This window comes from Vulpes vulpes, chromosome 16 (genome assembly GCF_048418805.1).
Source record: "Vulpes vulpes isolate BD-2025 chromosome 16, VulVul3, whole genome shotgun sequence".
Lineage (NCBI taxonomy): Eukaryota > Metazoa > Chordata > Mammalia > Carnivora > Canidae > Vulpes > Vulpes vulpes.
Genome location: NC_132795.1, coordinates 49,835,460 through 49,854,354, shown reverse-complemented (window position 1 = coordinate 49,854,354; position 18,895 = coordinate 49,835,460). Strand labels below are relative to the sequence as shown.

The 18,895-nt window shown below is 56.4% G+C and overlaps 1 protein-coding gene across 1 annotated transcript in view; it reads right to left on the bottom strand.

Annotated features, from left to right (window-relative positions):
* Nucleotides 1-18,895, bottom strand: part of CERK (ceramide kinase) — a 41,907-nt gene that overhangs the window by 2,969 nt on the left and 20,043 nt on the right. The window contains exons 4-12 of the mRNA XM_072742212.1: nucleotides 15,139-15,264; nucleotides 13,550-13,613; nucleotides 11,378-11,523; nucleotides 6,750-6,824; nucleotides 5,635-5,787; nucleotides 3,855-3,960; nucleotides 3,073-3,149; nucleotides 2,248-2,453; nucleotides 1,137-1,345 (exon numbers count right to left, since the gene is read on the bottom strand). Coding sequence (XP_072598313.1) covers nucleotides 1,137-1,345; nucleotides 2,248-2,453; nucleotides 3,073-3,149; nucleotides 3,855-3,960; nucleotides 5,635-5,787; nucleotides 6,750-6,824; nucleotides 11,378-11,523; nucleotides 13,550-13,613; nucleotides 15,139-15,264 — 1,162 coding nt within the window. The remainder of the gene's footprint in view (nucleotides 1-1,136; nucleotides 1,346-2,247; nucleotides 2,454-3,072; nucleotides 3,150-3,854; nucleotides 3,961-5,634; nucleotides 5,788-6,749; nucleotides 6,825-11,377; nucleotides 11,524-13,549; nucleotides 13,614-15,138; nucleotides 15,265-18,895) is intronic.

The window sequence follows — 18,895 nt, the reverse complement described above, 5'->3', positions numbered from 1 at the left end:
CCGCAGCCAGCATGGCCATCAGGTCCCCACCGCAGAGCCACCTTCCTCAAAGGTGTTCAGTAATAAAAACCCTGTAACTAAGTCACTCGCTGCTCAAGGCCTGGTAACGTTACCGAGATACCTAGGACATACTTGACAGAAAAATGCTCTTCCTAATTTTCAAAGTGTCCTATTTTTTTAGTAAATCCTTAAACCGGCATTAAAAGTAATTCCACGTCTTTAACTCATGAAGTTACAAAAGCCCAATCCCTGCATGTCTGACCATCATGCAGGGGTTCCCCGGGGCCTGCGGATCTGGGCTGGGCGGATGGTGCAGGTGCGGGGGCCACAGAACAGGTGTGGGCAGATGTGCGGCCCGGTGAGGCTGAGGCCGGCAATTCAGAAGGCCGGACGTTGTGCGTGGGACCCCAGCTCGTGGAAAGCTGAAAAGCCCTTTAATGTGGGGATCACACACCGTGACAAGCCTGTTCTCTAAACGTGGTGACTGAAGACAACGGGGGTGGGGGGGGGGAGGTGGACGGGTGCAGGGTTGCGGGCTATCCTGGAGGAGTGTGCCGCACACCAGCCTCCTTAAAGGAGCCTAGGAGCTCCCCGTCAGGTGCACGGAACCCCAGAAAGTACACCGACGCCTCCTTCTACAGCCTTTTGTAAAGACTCCTGTTACATGTTTTGGGGGGGGGGGGCACTTTCTTTGTGCTCGCGCTTCATCTGGTTGTGGATGGCAGATGTCCACACCAAACACGGGGGCCCCTTAACGTCTGCAGAGGACCCCCTGCTCCCAGGGAGGCCGCGAGCCAGACCCCCAGCCCCGGCCACAGGCAGGGCTCCAGTGGACCCAGTGACATGGGACCCGCGAAGGTGGCCGGCTTGTCCATCTAAATAATTAAGAAAAGAGAATGAAAACGTCAGAGCCAAGGACAGCTGCCAGTGCCAGGGGTCAGGGGGACGTGATGGACAGCCTGGAGAGTCCTGGGAGATGCCAGCATCCTGGCACGTCTCCCAAAGCAAGAGGGCGGCATCTGGAGGGCTAGACACACACAAACACATGCACGTGTAGACGCCCGGCAGGCACCTGGCCGCGGGCGGGAGGACTCGGTGCCCACGGAGCCCTGGGGCCAGCGCCCACCGCCACCCACCTGACCTCGATGGAGGAGCTACTCAGGATCTCCCCATCGCAGTTCCATGAGCTGTTGGAGACGGAGCAGCAGCAGGACGGGTGCTCGCTGCACATCTGCCCGAACCGCTTCTTCCCTCGCTCCTTGAGGTCGCTGTCCTCCTCCTCCACGTGGCTCGACGTAAACTGGAATTTCTTGACTCGGTAAACTTCGACAAAAGCAAAGTCAAACTACGGAGAAATACGGGAGAGGGTGTGCATGCTTATTGGGCCGGGCCGGGGGGCCGTACGCTGACAGCTCGCACGCAGATGCAGGCCTGACACCCGCCTCCCACCACATCCACAGTGACGGGCACTTTATAAAGAATCCTGAAAGGGGCGCCTGGGCGGCTCAGTCAGTTCAATGTCTGACTCTTGGTTCCATCTCAGGTCATGATCTCGGGGTCGCGGGATGGCTCCGGGTTGGCTTTAGACGCTCCCTCCCTCTCCCTCTGCCCCTCCCCCCCCCTCTAAAAAGTAAACAATTAAAAAAAAAAAAAAAGAATTTTGGTGGTTCCTTAGCAGTAACTTGGAGAATTGTTTACCTTTTCTGGAAGCACAAATGCAAAAGCCCCATAAAAACACCGTTAGACTACACTTTAAGTACAATTAAAAAAAAAAAAACCCTCATAAATCTTACTAAGATCAGAGACTGACCCGCTGCTCCAGGCCTGTGGACGTTGTTAGACTTGGGGTCTCCCCGTACGAGCTACGGATGCCAGCCACTGTGGGAAGGTTGGCTGGAGGGGAGGCCTGTATTTTTTTTTTTTTAAGATTTTTATTTATTTAATCATTAGAGAGAGAAAGAGAGGCAGAGACACAGACACAGGGAGAAGCAGGCTCCATGCAGGGAGCCCAACAAGGACTCAATCCTGGGACCCCAGGATCGCACCCTGGGCTGAAGGGATTAAACCCACCTGGGAATCCCCAGGAAGCTGTATTTTTAACGAGCTTTTGTCAGGAGCAGCAGAGACCCGGAGCTGGAGGGGTGAAGCAGAGCCCAGAACGGCCCTCCTCCCGGCGACGCAGCTGGGGATTCCCAGGGCAAGGATGCCACCCGCCACCGCGGGGCGCAGGACGAGCACCCCACTCACCTGGTCATACTGGTTGGTGTGCCTGACGAGGAATCTCAGAAAGTTGAATCGTGAGCATTTCCGGATAAGGATGAGGTCGGAAGACCCGTCGCCCAGGTGGGCGGCGGGGGAGAGGCCCCAGGGGCTCCGCGGACAAGCACAGCACATGTTGGTGGCGTTGATGGCCAGGAACTTCCCGCAGACCACCTTCCACTCTTCCACCTCCTCTGAAGCAGAAAGGGGTGGGCAGCGGGGCCGTCAGATGCGCAGCGGGGTCCCAGGAGCATCTCCACAAATTCCCCATGCAACAGACTCCCAGCACCAACACGTGGGACCCTGGGCCGCCCACCACCGCCCACAGGGCCTCACGGGGGGGAGTCTTGGGTGATTTAGAACAGGGGTCACCCCGTCTGGCCTGCCGCCTGATTTTGTGTGGCCTGTGAGCTACGAGTAATTTCCACGTATTTAAATGGTTGGAAAAGATCAAGAGGAATGACATTTTGTGACATACGAAAATTCTATGGAAGTCTAATGTCAGTGCCCGTGAAGACAGGTTTTGCAGCGCGGCTGTGCCCCTCCCCGAGCGCCGGGCAAGGCCGGAAGGCTGGAGCGTGAGGCGGTCACAGGAACGCTCGCGGGCCCCCAATGCAGAGCCCAGTGGGCACCACCACCATCCGCTCCTCTCCACAGGCTGGCACCTGGCAGCCACCCGCTGCCGCCTGGAGCTCAGGAGACGGACGCGCCGAGCGCCCCGACACGGACAGCGGGAGACGCACACGCTCAGGTTCAGAACCGTACAAAACTGCACACACGGTCGTGACGCGGGGTCCACTTCAGAGACGTTACCTGTGTTCTCTAAGCCGTACAGCGACCTCTTCTGCTCCTCCTCCAGCTGCTGCTTGCTTTGCCGGCACACAAAGCACCTGAAAGACAAGGCCGTCACCACCCTGCCGGTGGTGTACAGACAGGACGCGGACACGGGCACAGACACAAGGACCACGTGCTTCTCGTGTGACAGCAAGCTCAGTTCCAAAGGCTTAGCTCACACTCTTTCCCTTGCACGTCGGTTTGAATTTGAATTCTCCAAATCAGACCTTGTAACAGTCCTGTGTGGCCAGGGGTCCTGCCCTAACGCATCTAAGCATCCTAAGCAGCAAAGGGCATCGGGTGCGCCCAGAGCCGGGTCGGCTTGGCCCCTCGTTAGTGGAGCGCCAGCTGGGGTGCCGGACACCAGGGGTTCCCATCCCACAGACCCGACAGGGTCTGTTCCCGTCGCTAACAGGCGAGTCCACGACGCCGAGCTCCGTCGTCAGCACGGACGGTCTCTGTGGTCCTGGGCACCGCCGGACACGTGTTCACACCAGTGGGATGACCTCATCAGCTCTGCTCAGCGACAAGACGGCTAAAACGGCCTCCCCCGCTCTATAGTCTCAGAGTCTTCGAAGGAAGGAGCTCAGGTGCACGTGACCCCGGAAGCCCTGCGCCGAGCGGCGCTATGGCTGGACCTGAGAACCACCCTCGCCACCTACACCTGGAAGATACCCGCGTCCACGGGAAGAGCGCACCCCCAACAGCCTGGCTCCACTTCACGCCATTGGCGATGGAGACGCACGGAAGGTGGTGCTTACCCCGCCCGGCAGGGTTTTCTGTCCCTGGGAGACCCCACTGTGTGTCGTGCTGGCAGGAAAGACACCGTCCCTTCGTAGCAGTGATGCGAGAGGAAGGTCTTCAAACCTGGGAACAGAGCATGAAGGGAAGCAGCCCAGTGTCGCTCCCTGGCCACCAGACCATTAGCGCACCTGTTCCAGGACACACCACCCCCAGGCCACCAGCGCTTTCCAAGACCCATATGCCAGGAGTAGCACGGGATCGGGCCACGCTGGGCGCCTGGTCACTGGGACTGCCTTCAAAGGGGGACATCTCTGCCAGCAGTGACCCCTCCTGGCCCGCCCTCAGGTCACTGGCATCCAGTGGAGCCCCCGACGTCTGCATAACTTGAAGGAGACGCTTCAAAGGCAGAGCCACCAGAGCCACCTCCCTGCGCCTTCCAGGCAACTCCCAGGCCTGGCCACCCAAGGTCACCCAGGACGACTCTGGCGTCTGGGAGGGACTCTGACGAGGTCGGGGCAGCACTGCCCCCAGAGGGCTGTGGCCGGTCCCTGTGCCAGATGGTGCTGCACTGTCTGCTCTGAGCTGGCCTGGCCTGCCTCGACCTACCCCAGAGTGCACGGCAAGTGCAGGAAGCCCAGCAGGTTGTGAATGGGGCCTGAGGGTGCCCTGGGCCACAGCGGGGACCGTGCCGTGTCTTGCAAGTGTAACAGTGACACTGCTCCCTGAGTCGGATGCTGGGCTGGTGCTGGCTATGGTCACATCTGCCTGATGGTGACACCCCTAAGCCCCTCCGCCCCAGCCTCCTGCCTGTGGGACGCGCTTAGTAACTACCTGTCCCCTGGGGAAACCACCTTCCTCCCACCACTGCTCCCCCCCGGGGGGGGGGGGGGTCCGGTCCCCTGGCTACCCTCCTCCCTGCATGGACAACCCTCTACCTCAGCTCCTGGTGAGAGTAAAGGGTGTGCAGCTGGGCCCCTGCAGGGCAGCCTCTCTCCCCAGGGCAGTGCCCCATCCCAGCCTGTCCCTGGATGCCCCTATGTGCACGTCCCGCGGGCCCCAAAACATCAGCCTCCCATCTGCCTCCGGAACCACCTCCGAGCACCGCGGTGTGTCAGGTCCCGGGTGGGGCTGCAGATGCGGACAGGACACACCTTGGGTCCTACTGCAGGGTGACTGTGGGCCCGGATGAGGCCCCAGGGCGCAGAGCGAGCAGCGGGTGGTCAGGAAGATGGTGCCCGTCTGACACTCCCGCGGCTCTTCTCATTCCCCCATCCTTCCTCTTCCTACTTCTGGTTTTAGTAGGTACGTTTCGTCGGAGGGCCTTACATTTTAACTCTCAAGCCACAGCGTATGTTTAAGGTAGGTGGGTCCCGGCAATGCCCTGAGCTCAGCAATTTACCGTCCCTTTCCCTCCCTCGGATTCTAAGACCTGGGATCCTTCAATTCAACTTAATACAGATTTGCCCAAAAGCAAACTGGAGAGGATGGTGACCGGATAAATGACACTTCTCAAACTCAGCCAAGGAGTTCGTCTGGGCAGCAGGGGTGCCCACACACCTGCATCCTGCCAGACTCCAGTTCCTACCAGTTCCCGCTCTGCTGTCCAGGGGGGAGACCTGGTCTGTGGCCTGGGACGGGGGTCCTCAGGGTGCTCACCCTGCCCCGCGATGCCCTGAACCCATCAGATGTGCACCCACAACTGTGGGGAAGCCGGGCGCTCGGCTCCTGTGACCAGGGGCACCTGCCCCGCAGACACCGTGCACCTGAGCCCAGACGGCACGCGTCACCCCGAGTTACCTGAGAAGTCGTATCTGATGAGCCCCATCCACCGCTTCTTCTCACTGTCCTTGATGATGTCCCCGTAGAAGCCGTACCCCAGGAGGGACACGGAGTACCGCAGCAGCGTGCTGTTGTGATGAACGGAGGACACGTCCATGGGCAGCGAGTCCCCTGCGGGAGAGAGACGGTGCCCTTTCCATCCGACACGGCGCCTCCTCCCACCCCGGATAGGGCCTCGCAAGTACACAAGGACCCAGATGATTAGGGCCCCTGGGTGGCTCAGCGGGTGAGCATCTGCCTTCGGCTCAGGTTGTGACCCCGGGGTCCCGGGATCGAATCCCGCAGGGAGCCTGCCTCTCCCTCTGCCTGTGTCTCTGCCTCTCAATCTGTCTCTCTCATGAATAAATAAATAAAATCTTTAAAAAACAAAACAAAAAAAAGATCCAAAGGATTAAGATGTGAAGCAGGCAAAGGGCAGTCAATGCAACAGGCTCTGCTCCTGGGGCGCCAGGCACCTGCTCTTCCTTAAAATGACAGGATTTGACTAAAATTTCCAAAACAGGTTTGGAAAGCTGTCCTGGAGGGACAGAACCACGATGGCCCATGAAGCGTGTCCCGTGCCGCTAATGGAAGGGGGATTTGACAATAAAGAGAAGGCGCCAGCATCCTACCCTAGATCATCGTAAATGGGCGACTCGTCAGCAGCACCTGTGTGGTTTTGGGTAACATGTGAGCCGCCCTGGCGTCAGGGACATGAGTGCACCGTGTGCCTGCCATCAGGGGCTGAGGCCGTGTGGGCAACACAGGGCCGCTCCTGGCTGAGGCGGCGACTAGCTGCACAGGTGGCCTCCTGCCCTCGGGCCGAGTGTGCAGGTGCACAGTAGACGCCACATGCAAGGGGCATTGCGGGCACCACAGATTCGGGACTGGGCAGCCTGTCTTGACGGGGGCAGGAGGTTGAGTCCGACAAAGAGGGTCGGCCGGGCCTGCACATGGGGACACTGAGGCAGCTGGGCGGGCACAGGGTGCCTGTGGCTGCAGATCGGGGCACCCGCGTGTGCCCAGCGAGCTCCCAAGCCTGCCGCCCGCACGCAGCTTCTCACATGGCCCGTGTCTGCTGGGAGGGGACCTACCCACGATGATGTGCAAAGCCGATGTTTCCGCATCGTTTGTGCCAACAGTGGAAAAACACACACAGTCTGTTGACCCTAAAGAAGGAAAGAGAAGAAGAAGGTCCTTAACGTCAATACAATGATTTAAAATCGTGGCACGCTTCCCCTGGAGGGCTGCGCGCCTCCCGTTGGCCCAGGAAGGACTCGACGCCATCTGTACAAAGCCAACACCGGAAATACTGACATGAACTCATCAGAAATGCTGAGACCGGCCTTGCAGTAATCCCAACCAGCTCCTTGCGGGGCGTTCAGAGACTGCTCCTCAACCCCGGCCTGGGGAGTGGAGCCCCAACAAATATGCGCTCCACACAGTGCTTGTGTCCCCTGCACACACCAGTGGCCACAGGACCCACAGGCACCGGCATGGAGGCATCACCAGTGGGAAAGTGTGTGCAGGACGAGGACAACCTGGGGAGGTCCCGGAACAGCCCCGCGGAGCCTGCACCCCAACACTGGCTCCCCGGCTCACAGAACACACTGAGGCGTCCCTGGGTCACGGGGGTGCAGCAGCCGCTACCTGACAGGAGGGGACCCCACCAAGCACAGCCCTCCCACTGATGTGCTTGTCTGTAAACGGGGCGGGGGGGGGGGTGACCTCAGAGCACCGGCCAGTGCCAGGATCCCCAGGGCCTGGTGACAATGCTACGGACCATCCCTCACTCCATCCCGCTAACTGGGTCAGAATCCAGGTCAGCGTCCCCAGCCTGGGGGGCAGAGCCTCTCCTGGGATGCTTATTTATAATGGAGATTCCTGAGCCCCTCTGCCTCCCGAGATCCTGACCCAGCGGGCCTGGGACGGGGCCGAGCAGTCTCAATTTTAAAGACGTCGGCTAACCAGCTGGAAGGGCCTCGTGTGCATTTCCCAGGAATAAGGTGCATGGCGGGACCCGGAACACAGTGTTGCCACAGGCACAGACGGGGCACAGATGTGGCACAGCCCAATCCACAGGGAACGACCAGCACTAACAGGCCCAAAGCCTGGGCGCCACCTGCGTCCGGATGCCCTGCCCTCAGGCCCCACAATAATCTAGGACTCTGGTCATAAGTGACGGCCCATGAGGCTGGAAGGCTGCAGGTTCCTGGCAGACGTGTTGGATTGCAAGCACCTGTGTTGTGTCTGAGGGTAACAATCTGCTCGGCTTGTGTCCGAGGGGAGGCTCTGGATTATTTCATCTAAGCAGACATATGGCTGCTGATTGCTGGTAAGTCATACAGACACACACTCCTGTTTTTAATATGTTTTTCTCTTTTTGTTACTTGTAACTTGAAGACTTTGCTGAGATCTCATTCCGAAAATGAGTCAAAATGTAAAAATTTTTACATGAACATTTAAGACCATGGGAGTGAGCAAATCTTAATAAAAATTAAGAGCAACGGGATCTAAGAAAACCCATGTGGCCCGCGACCCTCCCACGCCCTCATCTTCATGATGCACGGTGCTCGGATAGCCAGCATGCACATTTCTGAGACAATAAATGCAAAAAAACCTATTTAATTATCGTGGACTATGCCCCAAGGTAGTTCCTCACATCCCCAGAACCTTCCGGAACGTCTGCAGAGCCCACTGGCTCCCCTGGCATGCCCAGGGACACGGGCTGATGCAACTCCCAAACTGGCCTGCATGCACAGAGGTGGGTCTCATAGCATCAGCAGGAACCCGACAAGGATCATGGGTAAGAACGAAGCGGGGAGCGTCCGGTCCCCCCAACTCCCCAGGCTGGAGCTGTGCTGCGCACAGAGGAGCCACAGCAAGCGGAGCCTCGAGGTGGAACTTCACAGGGCTCAGGTCTGCGCATGCAGGGCGCCCGGCATGACCACAGCGGCCCTGGTGACTACCCACCTCCCGGAGGGCACCTCGCCGTCCCGAAGCTGGAGGCGCTGGGTCCAAGGGGGTGTGGGTGGCACGGGGCGAGGCGCCCGGTTTTCCTGATCAGGGATTTTTAAAGGCGCCCATCGCTCAGCTTACAGCCTACGCTCAGGACCCGTCACGGGCCCACCACCCTCTGCCTGCACCTGCCAGCCCGGCCCCGCCTTTTGCTCCCTGCGCCCTGCAGGAGCCACCGTGACCCCAAGGCAGAGCTGTCCTTACCAGGTTCCAGGTCTCCCACCAGCGTCACCGTGAAAGGCCTCCGGGAGCCCCGTGTGTCTGTAACGGCGTGCCCCCTTCCCCGCCACCGGCGTGCCCCCTTCCCTGCCACCGCCCTGCCCTCTGCGTCACTTGCCCGCGGTCTGCCTCCCCATGCCCCGGGGCCCCCGTGCAGAGAGCACCATGAACCCCCGGCTGAACGAGCCAGAGCTCCGGGGAGCCTTCAGCTCGCAGGGCCAGCCTGGCACAGCCGAGGGGCCGGCAGACGGGTCCACGCAAACAGCCCGGCCTCCTCACCCCATGGCCCCATTCCTCCTTGTAACTTTCAACAGCTCATCCCTCAGGTATGACATCATTTCCTCAAACGTCTGTGCGGCCCAGGCCTTACCACAAGGAAGTCCCAGCCGGACACGCGAGGTCTGGCTCAGATCAGGCATCAGGACGTGGTTCCGGCTCTGCCTCCGGCAGACAGAGCAACGTCCCTCCCAAGGCGGGGGGGCACGGCTGTGCAGCGCCGAGCAAGACAGGAGGACAGTGGAGGGGACCACATCCTGCCCTACACCAGCCCTACCTCTCGATCTTAAGTGGAGAGCCTGAACTTCGGAAACCCCAGCACGGGACTCCGCGGCTGGAGCTCTGAGGACCAGCTGGGCCCTGGACCACCCGACCCACCTCGGCTGCCCGGCCATCCAGACCCCACACCCTGGTTCTGCGGCCCCCAGGAGCCTTGTCTCAAATCTCCACCAGAACTCTCGCCCCCACCCCGGTGCCTCGTCCCGGCCCCCCCAGGTTACTGAGATCAACGTTGCAGGGTCCCCGGTGCCTCCTTCACCCTCACTCCATCGATTCCTGTCGCCTCTGCGGCAAAGCCACACCCCAGCCACGGCCAACCCGTGGCCACTCGGGACCCTGGCGTCCTCCCTGGGGCTCGGCCGGCCTGCCCAGAGCAGGGCACAGGAGTGTGCTTTAGCAGCCCACCCAGACGACACCGCCCGCCGGCCTCCAGGGCCTCCTCCCGCTGCAGCTCACCGAGTGGCCTCAGTACTGAGCCGCGAGCTGGGCCCTCTGCCCTGACCCGTTAACCCACTCCTGGCGCCCCTGCCACGCGGGGCCCTGCTCATTCCCACCCGCCCCGCCCCAGCTGACCCTCAGCACACCCACGTCCCAGCGCGGCGGGCCCCGACCTGTCACCTCCCAGAGGGCCCTAGACTGCCCACCGAGGGAAGCCCCCCAGCCGCTGCCCCGAACCGTCTCCTCCACAGCAAGCCCGCTATGGAAACCCTCCTACACCCACGTTTCCTTGTGGAGGGGGGCGTCTCCTGCGTGGGCAGAGGCCACAGCACCTCATTTTCTGTGACCCCAAGGCCCAGGACCCACACGGTGGCTCCGTCCATCCTCATGGAGCTCCCGCGCTCCCTCCGAATGTCGGAGGTACAAGGGCTGCTGTGGGCAAACGGCCACGCGGGACGTCGAGGAAGAAGCATTCAGCAGGGAGAAAACTGAATGTCAGGTAGCTCGGGACAGACCACGCACGAGCAGAGACGAAAGACAAAGCCTGACTTGGGCAAGAAGCTGGAAGCTAGAAGCAAGACGCGCGATTACTACACAAACAATAGCCAGTGTGTGGGGGGTGTCAGACTCCTCCTGGCTGGGGGGCGGGCACGGGTCCACGCCCCCAGTGACTTGGCACCTCCTGCACGGAGCCGTCCTGGCAACGAAATGACATGACGCACGCCTGGCGCACAGTCAGCCCAGGACTGAGCGGCCGCAGCGCAGACTCGGGGCGCCGGACACAGGTGCCTCCTCCCTGCCGTGCTGTCTGCAGAGCCTCGAACCAGCACTGTGCAGGCTTCACTTAGCTCAGCACCGTGATTTTTCAAAGAACTAGGTACTTCCTAGAAAGACAAAGGGCGCTGAGCTAGGGCGCCTGGGTGGCGGTCAGTTGGGCGTCCGACTTGGCTTCAGCTCAGGTGGTGACCTCGGGGTCATGGGATCGAGCCCCGCGTCAGGCTCCACATTTGGCAGGGAGTCTGCTGGAGATTCTCTCCCCCTCGTCCCCCTCAAATAGATAAATAAATCTTAAAAAAACAACAAGCCACCCTGAGCCACACCCCTCCCCAGCTGACACAGGAGGGCGCCTGCCCCAGTGGGTGACCTGCCCCCGGCCCCCATCACCCCCCAGTCTGGGCTATAGGCCACTTCCAGAAAACCACCTGCTTCCTGGGCTTCCTTCCCTCTCGATGTGCTCTGGGTCTCCGCGCCCCCTGGTCCCCTCGTCCCCGCCAGCTGGTCAGTCCTCGACAGCTGACTGTCCCCCGGCTGCCGGCTTCTCAGCGCCCATGGAAGCGGGCGTCCGGGGAAGGAGGACCCGATTCCCTCAAACACTTGGTCATAGACTGTCCCTCAGGAAATCTGCCCCCGTGTGGGGTAAGATCACCGTTCCAGAAACAGAAGGACCCTGAAGGGAAGCTGAGCCTGCTGCCCCAGGGCGGGGGCGCCCCACCTGCGGGGATGATGCCGATCCTGAGCGGGCTGGGCACCAGCGCTGCCCTGGGCTGGTTCTGGTCCACACCGGCGTTCCTCTGCGTCCTGCCGATCAGGCCGTGCAGGATCTCGCTGAACATGCCGTCTCCACCGACGCAGACGATTCTGCAGGGGACATGGGTGGTTAGGGTCCCTGCCGCTGTCCCCACAATGCCTCACTCTCCACTGCTTGTCGTGGTGGTCCTGAGAAGGACGACCGGGTGGCGGGTCGTGTGGCCAAGCCGGAGCCCACCTAGGCCCCGGGCACGCGTCCCCGTGCTCCCTGCGGCCACCTTGTGCTCCCATGTCCCCCGGGCTGCAACAGCTGCCACCACTTGGGGTCTTACACCTGTTCCCTCCATCGGGGCTTCTTCCCCTGCTGCCAGTGGCTCCCCGGTTCCCGCTGTGGCCACAGGAGGCTGGGCTCCGAGAGGCCATGACGCCAGGGCTGGGACTGAGCCTCCGCCCCGCTGTGTCCTGTGGGCCCTGCTCATCATCCCCTCTTCCTCAGCCCCCAAGCAGGTGCTTTTCTTCAGGCCAAACTGCTAAGAAATAAGCAGACAAAGCAAAAGCAAAACAGCCTCTCCCTCCACTCCACCTGCCTGGACCTGGGCCTCCACACCCCCCAGGGGTTCTGGAAGCTGGCACCAGGCTCCCACCCTTGCTGACGCTCCCTGCCACCTCCTGCACTGCTGTTCCAGGTGCGGTTGCCTGCCCTTCGCCCCACTCGTCCTCGAGGGGGACTGACCAGCCTCTACTTCCCGGGACCTCTCTTCTGGGTCGCTTCTCACACCGTCTGATGTCCCGGGGGCACAGCTGCCTACTGGAGGCCCCAGCTCGGGACAGCCCTGAGGCAGGGGCACTCGTGACCAGGAGCCCCACTCAGAGGTGGCCCCGTGGGCCCTGGTCACGCCACTGGTGAGGCACAGGCTAGGGTCAGACTGGCAGCCCTGGAGCTGCCCTAACCCTCACTCTGCCTGGACGCCAGGGGCCGACCCGCCCAGCTGAGCCCTCGGCTTGCGTTCTCCACGCTGGCTGCCCTGCTGTCTTCAAAACCAACTTCAATTCCTTATCTCACGGCTTGGTAACGTCACTGTCACCGTCACTGTCACTTGGGTGAGGAATCCCTGCATGTCTTCTGTAGGATTAGGTCACAAGAACCAGTCAGTTCTCCCCGGACGTGCTGGAGACCATCTGACCCTCTGTGCCTGTCCTCCGCACCGTCCAGCCAGCCCTGCCCACAGCCCAGAACCTCCTTCAGCCTGCCTCAGCCTGGCTCTGATCCCACAGCCTCAGTACTCGCCACACGGCTTTCAGGAGGATCCTTCCAACACGCTTGGTCCTCAGGACCTGATCGCGAGCTCCCTGGAACCTCACCGCTGCAGAGGCAGCCGCCCTTCCCCAGGGCTCGAGTGCTCCTTCGCGGAGCACCTGCCTAGTGCGCCTGCCTCTGCCAGGGGCCGGGGGACAGCTGCGCACAGGACCAAGGGCACTGGCCTCCCGGGGCTGCAGGCGCAGACTCACATGGGAGGCCGGCCGGAAGAGCACAGCAGCCCCTGGTGTCACATAGCCAAGCACACACACCACCAGGGCGAACGAGAGGGAACATGCGACACACCAAAACCAAGGGACACCACAAACAACTGGTCTATACTCTCAAAAACTTCCCAAGAAACGCTGCGGAACGGCTCCAGGTCTGAGACTAGAGTGTTCACAACAGAGTCCAAGGGAGGCAGGTCCAGGTGTCTTCCTGCCGTAAAGGAAACGTGGGACACACGGCGGGACCCAGAGGACGCAAGAACACTGTGTCCGTGTGGGTGCCTGGATTATCACAGTGTTCTGGTTCTGTAAGAATGTCCTTGGTTTTAGGAAATATGCAAATATTTAGGGAAAAGACCGTGTCTGCAGTAGACTTTCAAAGAATTCCGAAAAGGTTCATCTGTGTACGTAGGTAGTAAGACGGAGAAGGACAACAGTCAGTGGGGGTCTCCAGGTCATAGAAGAAGGTGGGACAGAACTTTGCTGCAGTTTCTAACTTTTCTACAATTACAATCCGGAATAAAATGAAGGGCAGGGAGGGAACCACAGTGAGACAGAAGGGTGAAGCCAGATACCGCCCACTACATACACGTCAGGGGAAAAGAAACCTTACCCGTCGTATTTGTCTATGTTGATCTCATACAGACTCTCCTTGGCCTGATTCGCACGTTCAGTAACTGTGGGAAGAAATAACATGACGTCGTACAGTCTGCCTTCAAATCTGAGAATCCAATTTAAAATAAAAAGCAAGCAATTCTTTTCTGAGGTCCTATAAAATCCTCAGGAGGGTTTCCTGCAGGAAGTCCCTCTTCGGAGAGGGGACGCTGACCTCAGTAGAAAGTGACACCCTCGGGACACGTTCTGCTGCCTAAGACGTCACATCCTTGGCACCTGAGTGCCGACAAACAGTAACTCTTTGGAAAGAGATTACATCTTCTAGTTGAGAGTAATAATTGTCCTTATTATCCAAGCTATGTTGACATTTTTAATTAATTGAATTTAAATAAAACAATTTTTTAAAGATTTTATTTATTTATTCATGAGAGACACATAGAGAGAGACAGAAATGTATGGAGCTTGATGCAGGACTCGTTCCTGGGACTCCAGGATCATGCCCAAAGGCAGATGCTCCACTGCTGAGCCACCCAGGTGTCCCTAAATAAAATAAAACTTAAAGACAAAGAAAATTCTAGGATATCTCAAGACGTGAGAAAAAGAAAATGTTAGCCTACAGTCTGTGTACTCAACGTAAGAAACCAGCACAACAGAAACTCTAGTGAGTGTCTTCTCGTACCCCAGTCTTGTTTTATCACAACCACTCTTTTCCAGTGAAAAGTTCTCGGTAATGACCTGTCACAGGCCCACGTGCTGCCCTTCGGGTCCACGGCACAGTCGTGTCCCCACGTTTCCTGTCAGCAGACGTTCACACAGCTCCAGCATTTGCTGTTACAAAACATGGAGTGCGCATCTGTGTGTGCCTGTGCACCGAGTGCTGTCCCAGGAAGAGCAAGAAACCCAGCATGTGGGGCGAACCCTCCCATTTTTAAGGTTCTTTGTCCATGCTGCCAGCGGCCCTTCAGTACGTGTGCACAGGCCTCAGGGCACAGGGTCAGGGTTGGGGGGACACTGTCTCCACGTCCAGCTTCTAGAGTCTGTACTAAAAGCCTGGTGCCACAAACAGGGCACCCCATTATGTTTCTTCAAGCGTCGCCTATGGGTGAAATTATTTCCAAGTCTCATGAATTGCTTGTATTTCTTCTGGTCAGAATTTTCTGTCCATGAGCTTTACCCTTTCATCTTCCTAGTGTATCTCTTGAGTGCTTTTTATGTTAAGACCAGGAGGAATAACACTCGTTATTCTGTGTCGTTCTCATTCTTGTATATAAAACGACACGTTTCAGGACACCTGGGTGGCTCCGTGGTTGAGCGTCTGCCTTCGGCCCAGGGCGTGATCCTGGGATCCTGGGATCGAGTCCCACATCGGGCTCCCTGCATGGAGCCTGCTTCTCCCTCTGCCTGTGTCTCTGCCTCTCTGTGTCTCTCATGAATAAATAAAATCTTAAAAAACAAATAATAAAAAATAAAACAACACATTTCACTTTGCTTAAAATAATCTTGTAAGACGAAAGTCTTGTCCAGTGACCACACTTGAATCATTCTCAAATTTAGTCCCATATATTTAACAGAGAATTTATACATTACCGATTATTTCGGTGGTGATGGAGGCTAGCGTAAACAACGGGGCCACTTTCCTCTCATATATCCGCTTGCCTTGTCCTTTCCCGCCAAATGGGTTGATAAACACCAGTAGATGCTTTGGTCTCGATGCTACGAAACAACAACAATGTGTAAGTCACAGTGGATGCAACAAATACTCAACATGAAGGACCATGTTACTGAACAAAACCAAACCACTGTGGTTTGAGAACTCTACATGGTATCACCTGGTAAAAAGTGTGTTTCAGTTACTGAACGGTGCTAAGGAGCTTCCTAGTCGATGGAGAGGGAAGCGACAGCCTGTGTGAATGGGCAGGAGCTTTGTGTATCTACCAGCAGCTGCGTGAGCAGCCCCAGGCTTACGATACTGCCTGAGACGGATGCTGGCTCCCGAGGAAGCATCCTACGAATCTAACTCTGGAAGGTGGGAACAGCCTCGCCTTCCTCGATTGAAGGAACATGAATCTGCAGAGAACAGGAAGAGACAGATAGACAGGCACAGCCAGAGGCCGACACGGGGATGGATGGAGAGACAGATGGACCGTGAGATGCAGACAGACCCCAGCCCCCGGTTGAGTTCCCTGCAGAGAACTCCTATGTTCCTATGTTCTCATCACACCTATGTTCTTACAGTAACTCCTACATTTCTGTTGAGGCCACTTCAAATTGATTCTGATACTCAAAAAAAAAAAAAAAAAACTTTAAGGAACAAATCAATAAAAGTTGCAAGAAAGTATATACCCAAGAACACTGAAAACCTAAATCCAGGCAAAATCCTGCGAGTGGAAGTTCACAGCGGTGCCATTCACGACAGCCCCAGAGAGAAAGCACCCCGAATGTCTGGAGGCTGACCTAGCAGATGTGGTCTAGCTACGCGATGGAGTATTATTCGGCAATAAAAAAGCACAAAGTACTGGTGTACTAACCAACGTGCATCCATCTCAAAGCCTAAAAGCGCTCCTCGAAGGGGCCGCGGTGCTGTGATTCCATCCACGTGGTTGGTGGCTGTCCCTGCACTGACAGGAAGGATCCTGAGAAAAGTCTCCCAGGGGGTTGGGCAACACAGCTGTGTGGGTGTATGTCCAGCACCATTGATTTCAACTCATGATCTGTCCACCCCACCGCACCGGAGTTCTAGCTCAGAACTCTCTAGCTCATGAGGTGCCTGTGAGGTGTTTAAAGGCGAAGCACCCCATGGGACCCCTGGGTGGCTCAGCGGTTGGGCGTCTGCCTTCGGCTCAGGGCGTGATCCTGGGATCCAGGATCGGGTCCACGTCGGGTTCCCCGCAGGGAGCCTGCTTCTCCCTTGGCCTGTGTCTCTGCCTCTCTCTCTCTGCCTCTCATGAATAAATAAATAAAATCTTAAAGAAAAAAAGGTGAAGGACCCCACATCCGGGACTTACTCTGAAACTCAGCAAAGAGCACAATTAAAAAACAGATAGAGACACAGATGCTGACAAAGCAGAGGCCGCAAACCATCAACCGCTGCAGAATCTAGGCAGTGGGAATGTGTGCTTCTGGTACAGTTCTTGCAATTTTTCTGTATGCTTAAAAACCTTCATAATAAAATGCTGAGGGGAAGGTACGGCAGAGAAAATCAACAAAGCTGAAAGCTGATTCTTTGAAAAGATTCATAAAATTGACAATTCCCTCATAAAGCTGCTACAGACCAAGGGAGAGAAGACAAATCACTAATTATCAGGAATGAGAAAGGGGACAGGACTCCAGAGTCTGCACATATTACAAGGAAAGTGAAAGGACTTCTTAAAAATGAATTTGTAAACTTGGATGAATGGACAGATTTTCTCAAAAAATACAATTTACCAAAGCTGGTGGAAGCAACAGGAAATCTGAGTTCTCTGATACTTAATGAAAAAACCAAAGTCATTGATGAAAACCTCACAAAGACTTGCCTCCAGGGATTTAAGGAAAACCACAGCCCCAATACCATACAAACGCTTCCAGAGAAGGAAGGCGCACCCCTTAGCTCCCACACGGGGCCACGAACACCTGATAGCAGAACCAGACAAGGACGCTGCCAGAGACTCACGCATGGCCCTATTTCTCCCCTGAGCCAAGGCGCAGAAATCCCGAACAAAGAATCAGCAGTCAACTCCAGAAATACGTAAAAAGAGTTGACAGGTCATGCCCAAGTGGGTTCCATGGGAATACAACGGCTTTTACACAAGAGAAACCAATGTTCTTAACACATTAACTCAAAAAGAAGACAATCACACCAGTGCCTCAAGAGATGCAAAAAGCATTTGTCAAATTCAACAATCAGCCGTGCTTTGAGAAAAAAACAAAGTCTAGAAAACTAGGAATTAGAAAAGATCTTCCCTAATATGTTTTTTTCCTCATTTTAAAATTTTTATTAATTTTTATTTTTTAAGTAATCTCTCTGCCCAGCGTGGGGCTTGAACTCCAATCTTAAGATCAAGAGACCTGCTCTGTCAGCTGTCCCCTTAATATGTTTTTTTAATCTATTAAAAACCCAAGAAATATCATTCTTGACAGTGAAATGTTGAAAATCGCCCCCGAGAGCAGGACTGAGACGACCTTCCCTGCTGGGACCCACACAGGGGAGAAGTGTCAAGAAAGAAAAAGAAGATGCATGAAACAGGAGTGTCATTATTCCCAGGTGATATGATTCTCTCAAAGAAAATCCAGAAGAATCATCAATCCATTGAAATGAATAAGTGAATTTAGCAAAGTCATCGGATGCTGAGTGAAATTCAATCCAAGTTCTACACAGAAGCAGTAAGTGAAGATCAACATAGCGGCCTTGCAGAGCGGCCGGGGAAAGGACTGTCCTTCCCATCGACACCAGGGGGTCGAGCAGGAACCTCTATTCAAATAACCCTTGACCCCTCACCCTATACTACGCACAAAAAACAACTCTGGATGGACTGAGGGTCTAAATGTGAAAGGTAAAACAAAGTTTTGAGGAGAAAATATCTTTATGGCCCTGGAGTAGACAAAGATGTCAAACAGGACCCAAATTAAACTAGAGGGAAAAAGAGAGAGAGAAACAGAACTACACTGAAGTCAAGGATGTCTGTTCATCAGCAGAGTCAAAAGGCAAACCACAGAACGAGAGAAGTTACCTGCAATTCACAAATCCAATAAAAGATCTGGATCCATAATATGCAAAGAATATCTATGTAACATTAAGACAGACAACCCAACAGAAAAATGGACAGAAGACTTGAACAGGCTCCTTACAAAAGAGGATTTCCAAATGGCCATAAACATAGGAACGTATTTCTCAGCTTCAGTTGCCATCAGGGAAATGCAAATTAACAGGGCAAGACTACTAACACCCATCAGGACAGCTACAACTTGTAGGGTGTGAGCAAGATGCGGGCAACCAGAACTCTGCTACCCTGCTGGTGGGAGTGCTGCTGGCACTGCTGGTTTGGAGGACAGTCTGACAGCGCCTACGAGGTTGAATGCATGCAGGCCACGTGCCCCAGCCAGTCTACTCCCACGCACACAGCCAAGAGAACAAGCATGCGTCCAGCACAAGGCATGTACCAGAATGTTCAGAATGGCACTGTGTGTAACAGCCGCAGCACGGAGCTGTCCCAATGACCGTGAACAGCAACGCAGACACACCCACGTTGCGGGTGGAGGACCATGCCACCAACAGGATGGGTGGCTGACACCAAACACCGTGACATGGATAAGCTCCACAACCACAACGTTGAGCCAAAAAGCCAGACACGGGAGCTTCTGTGGT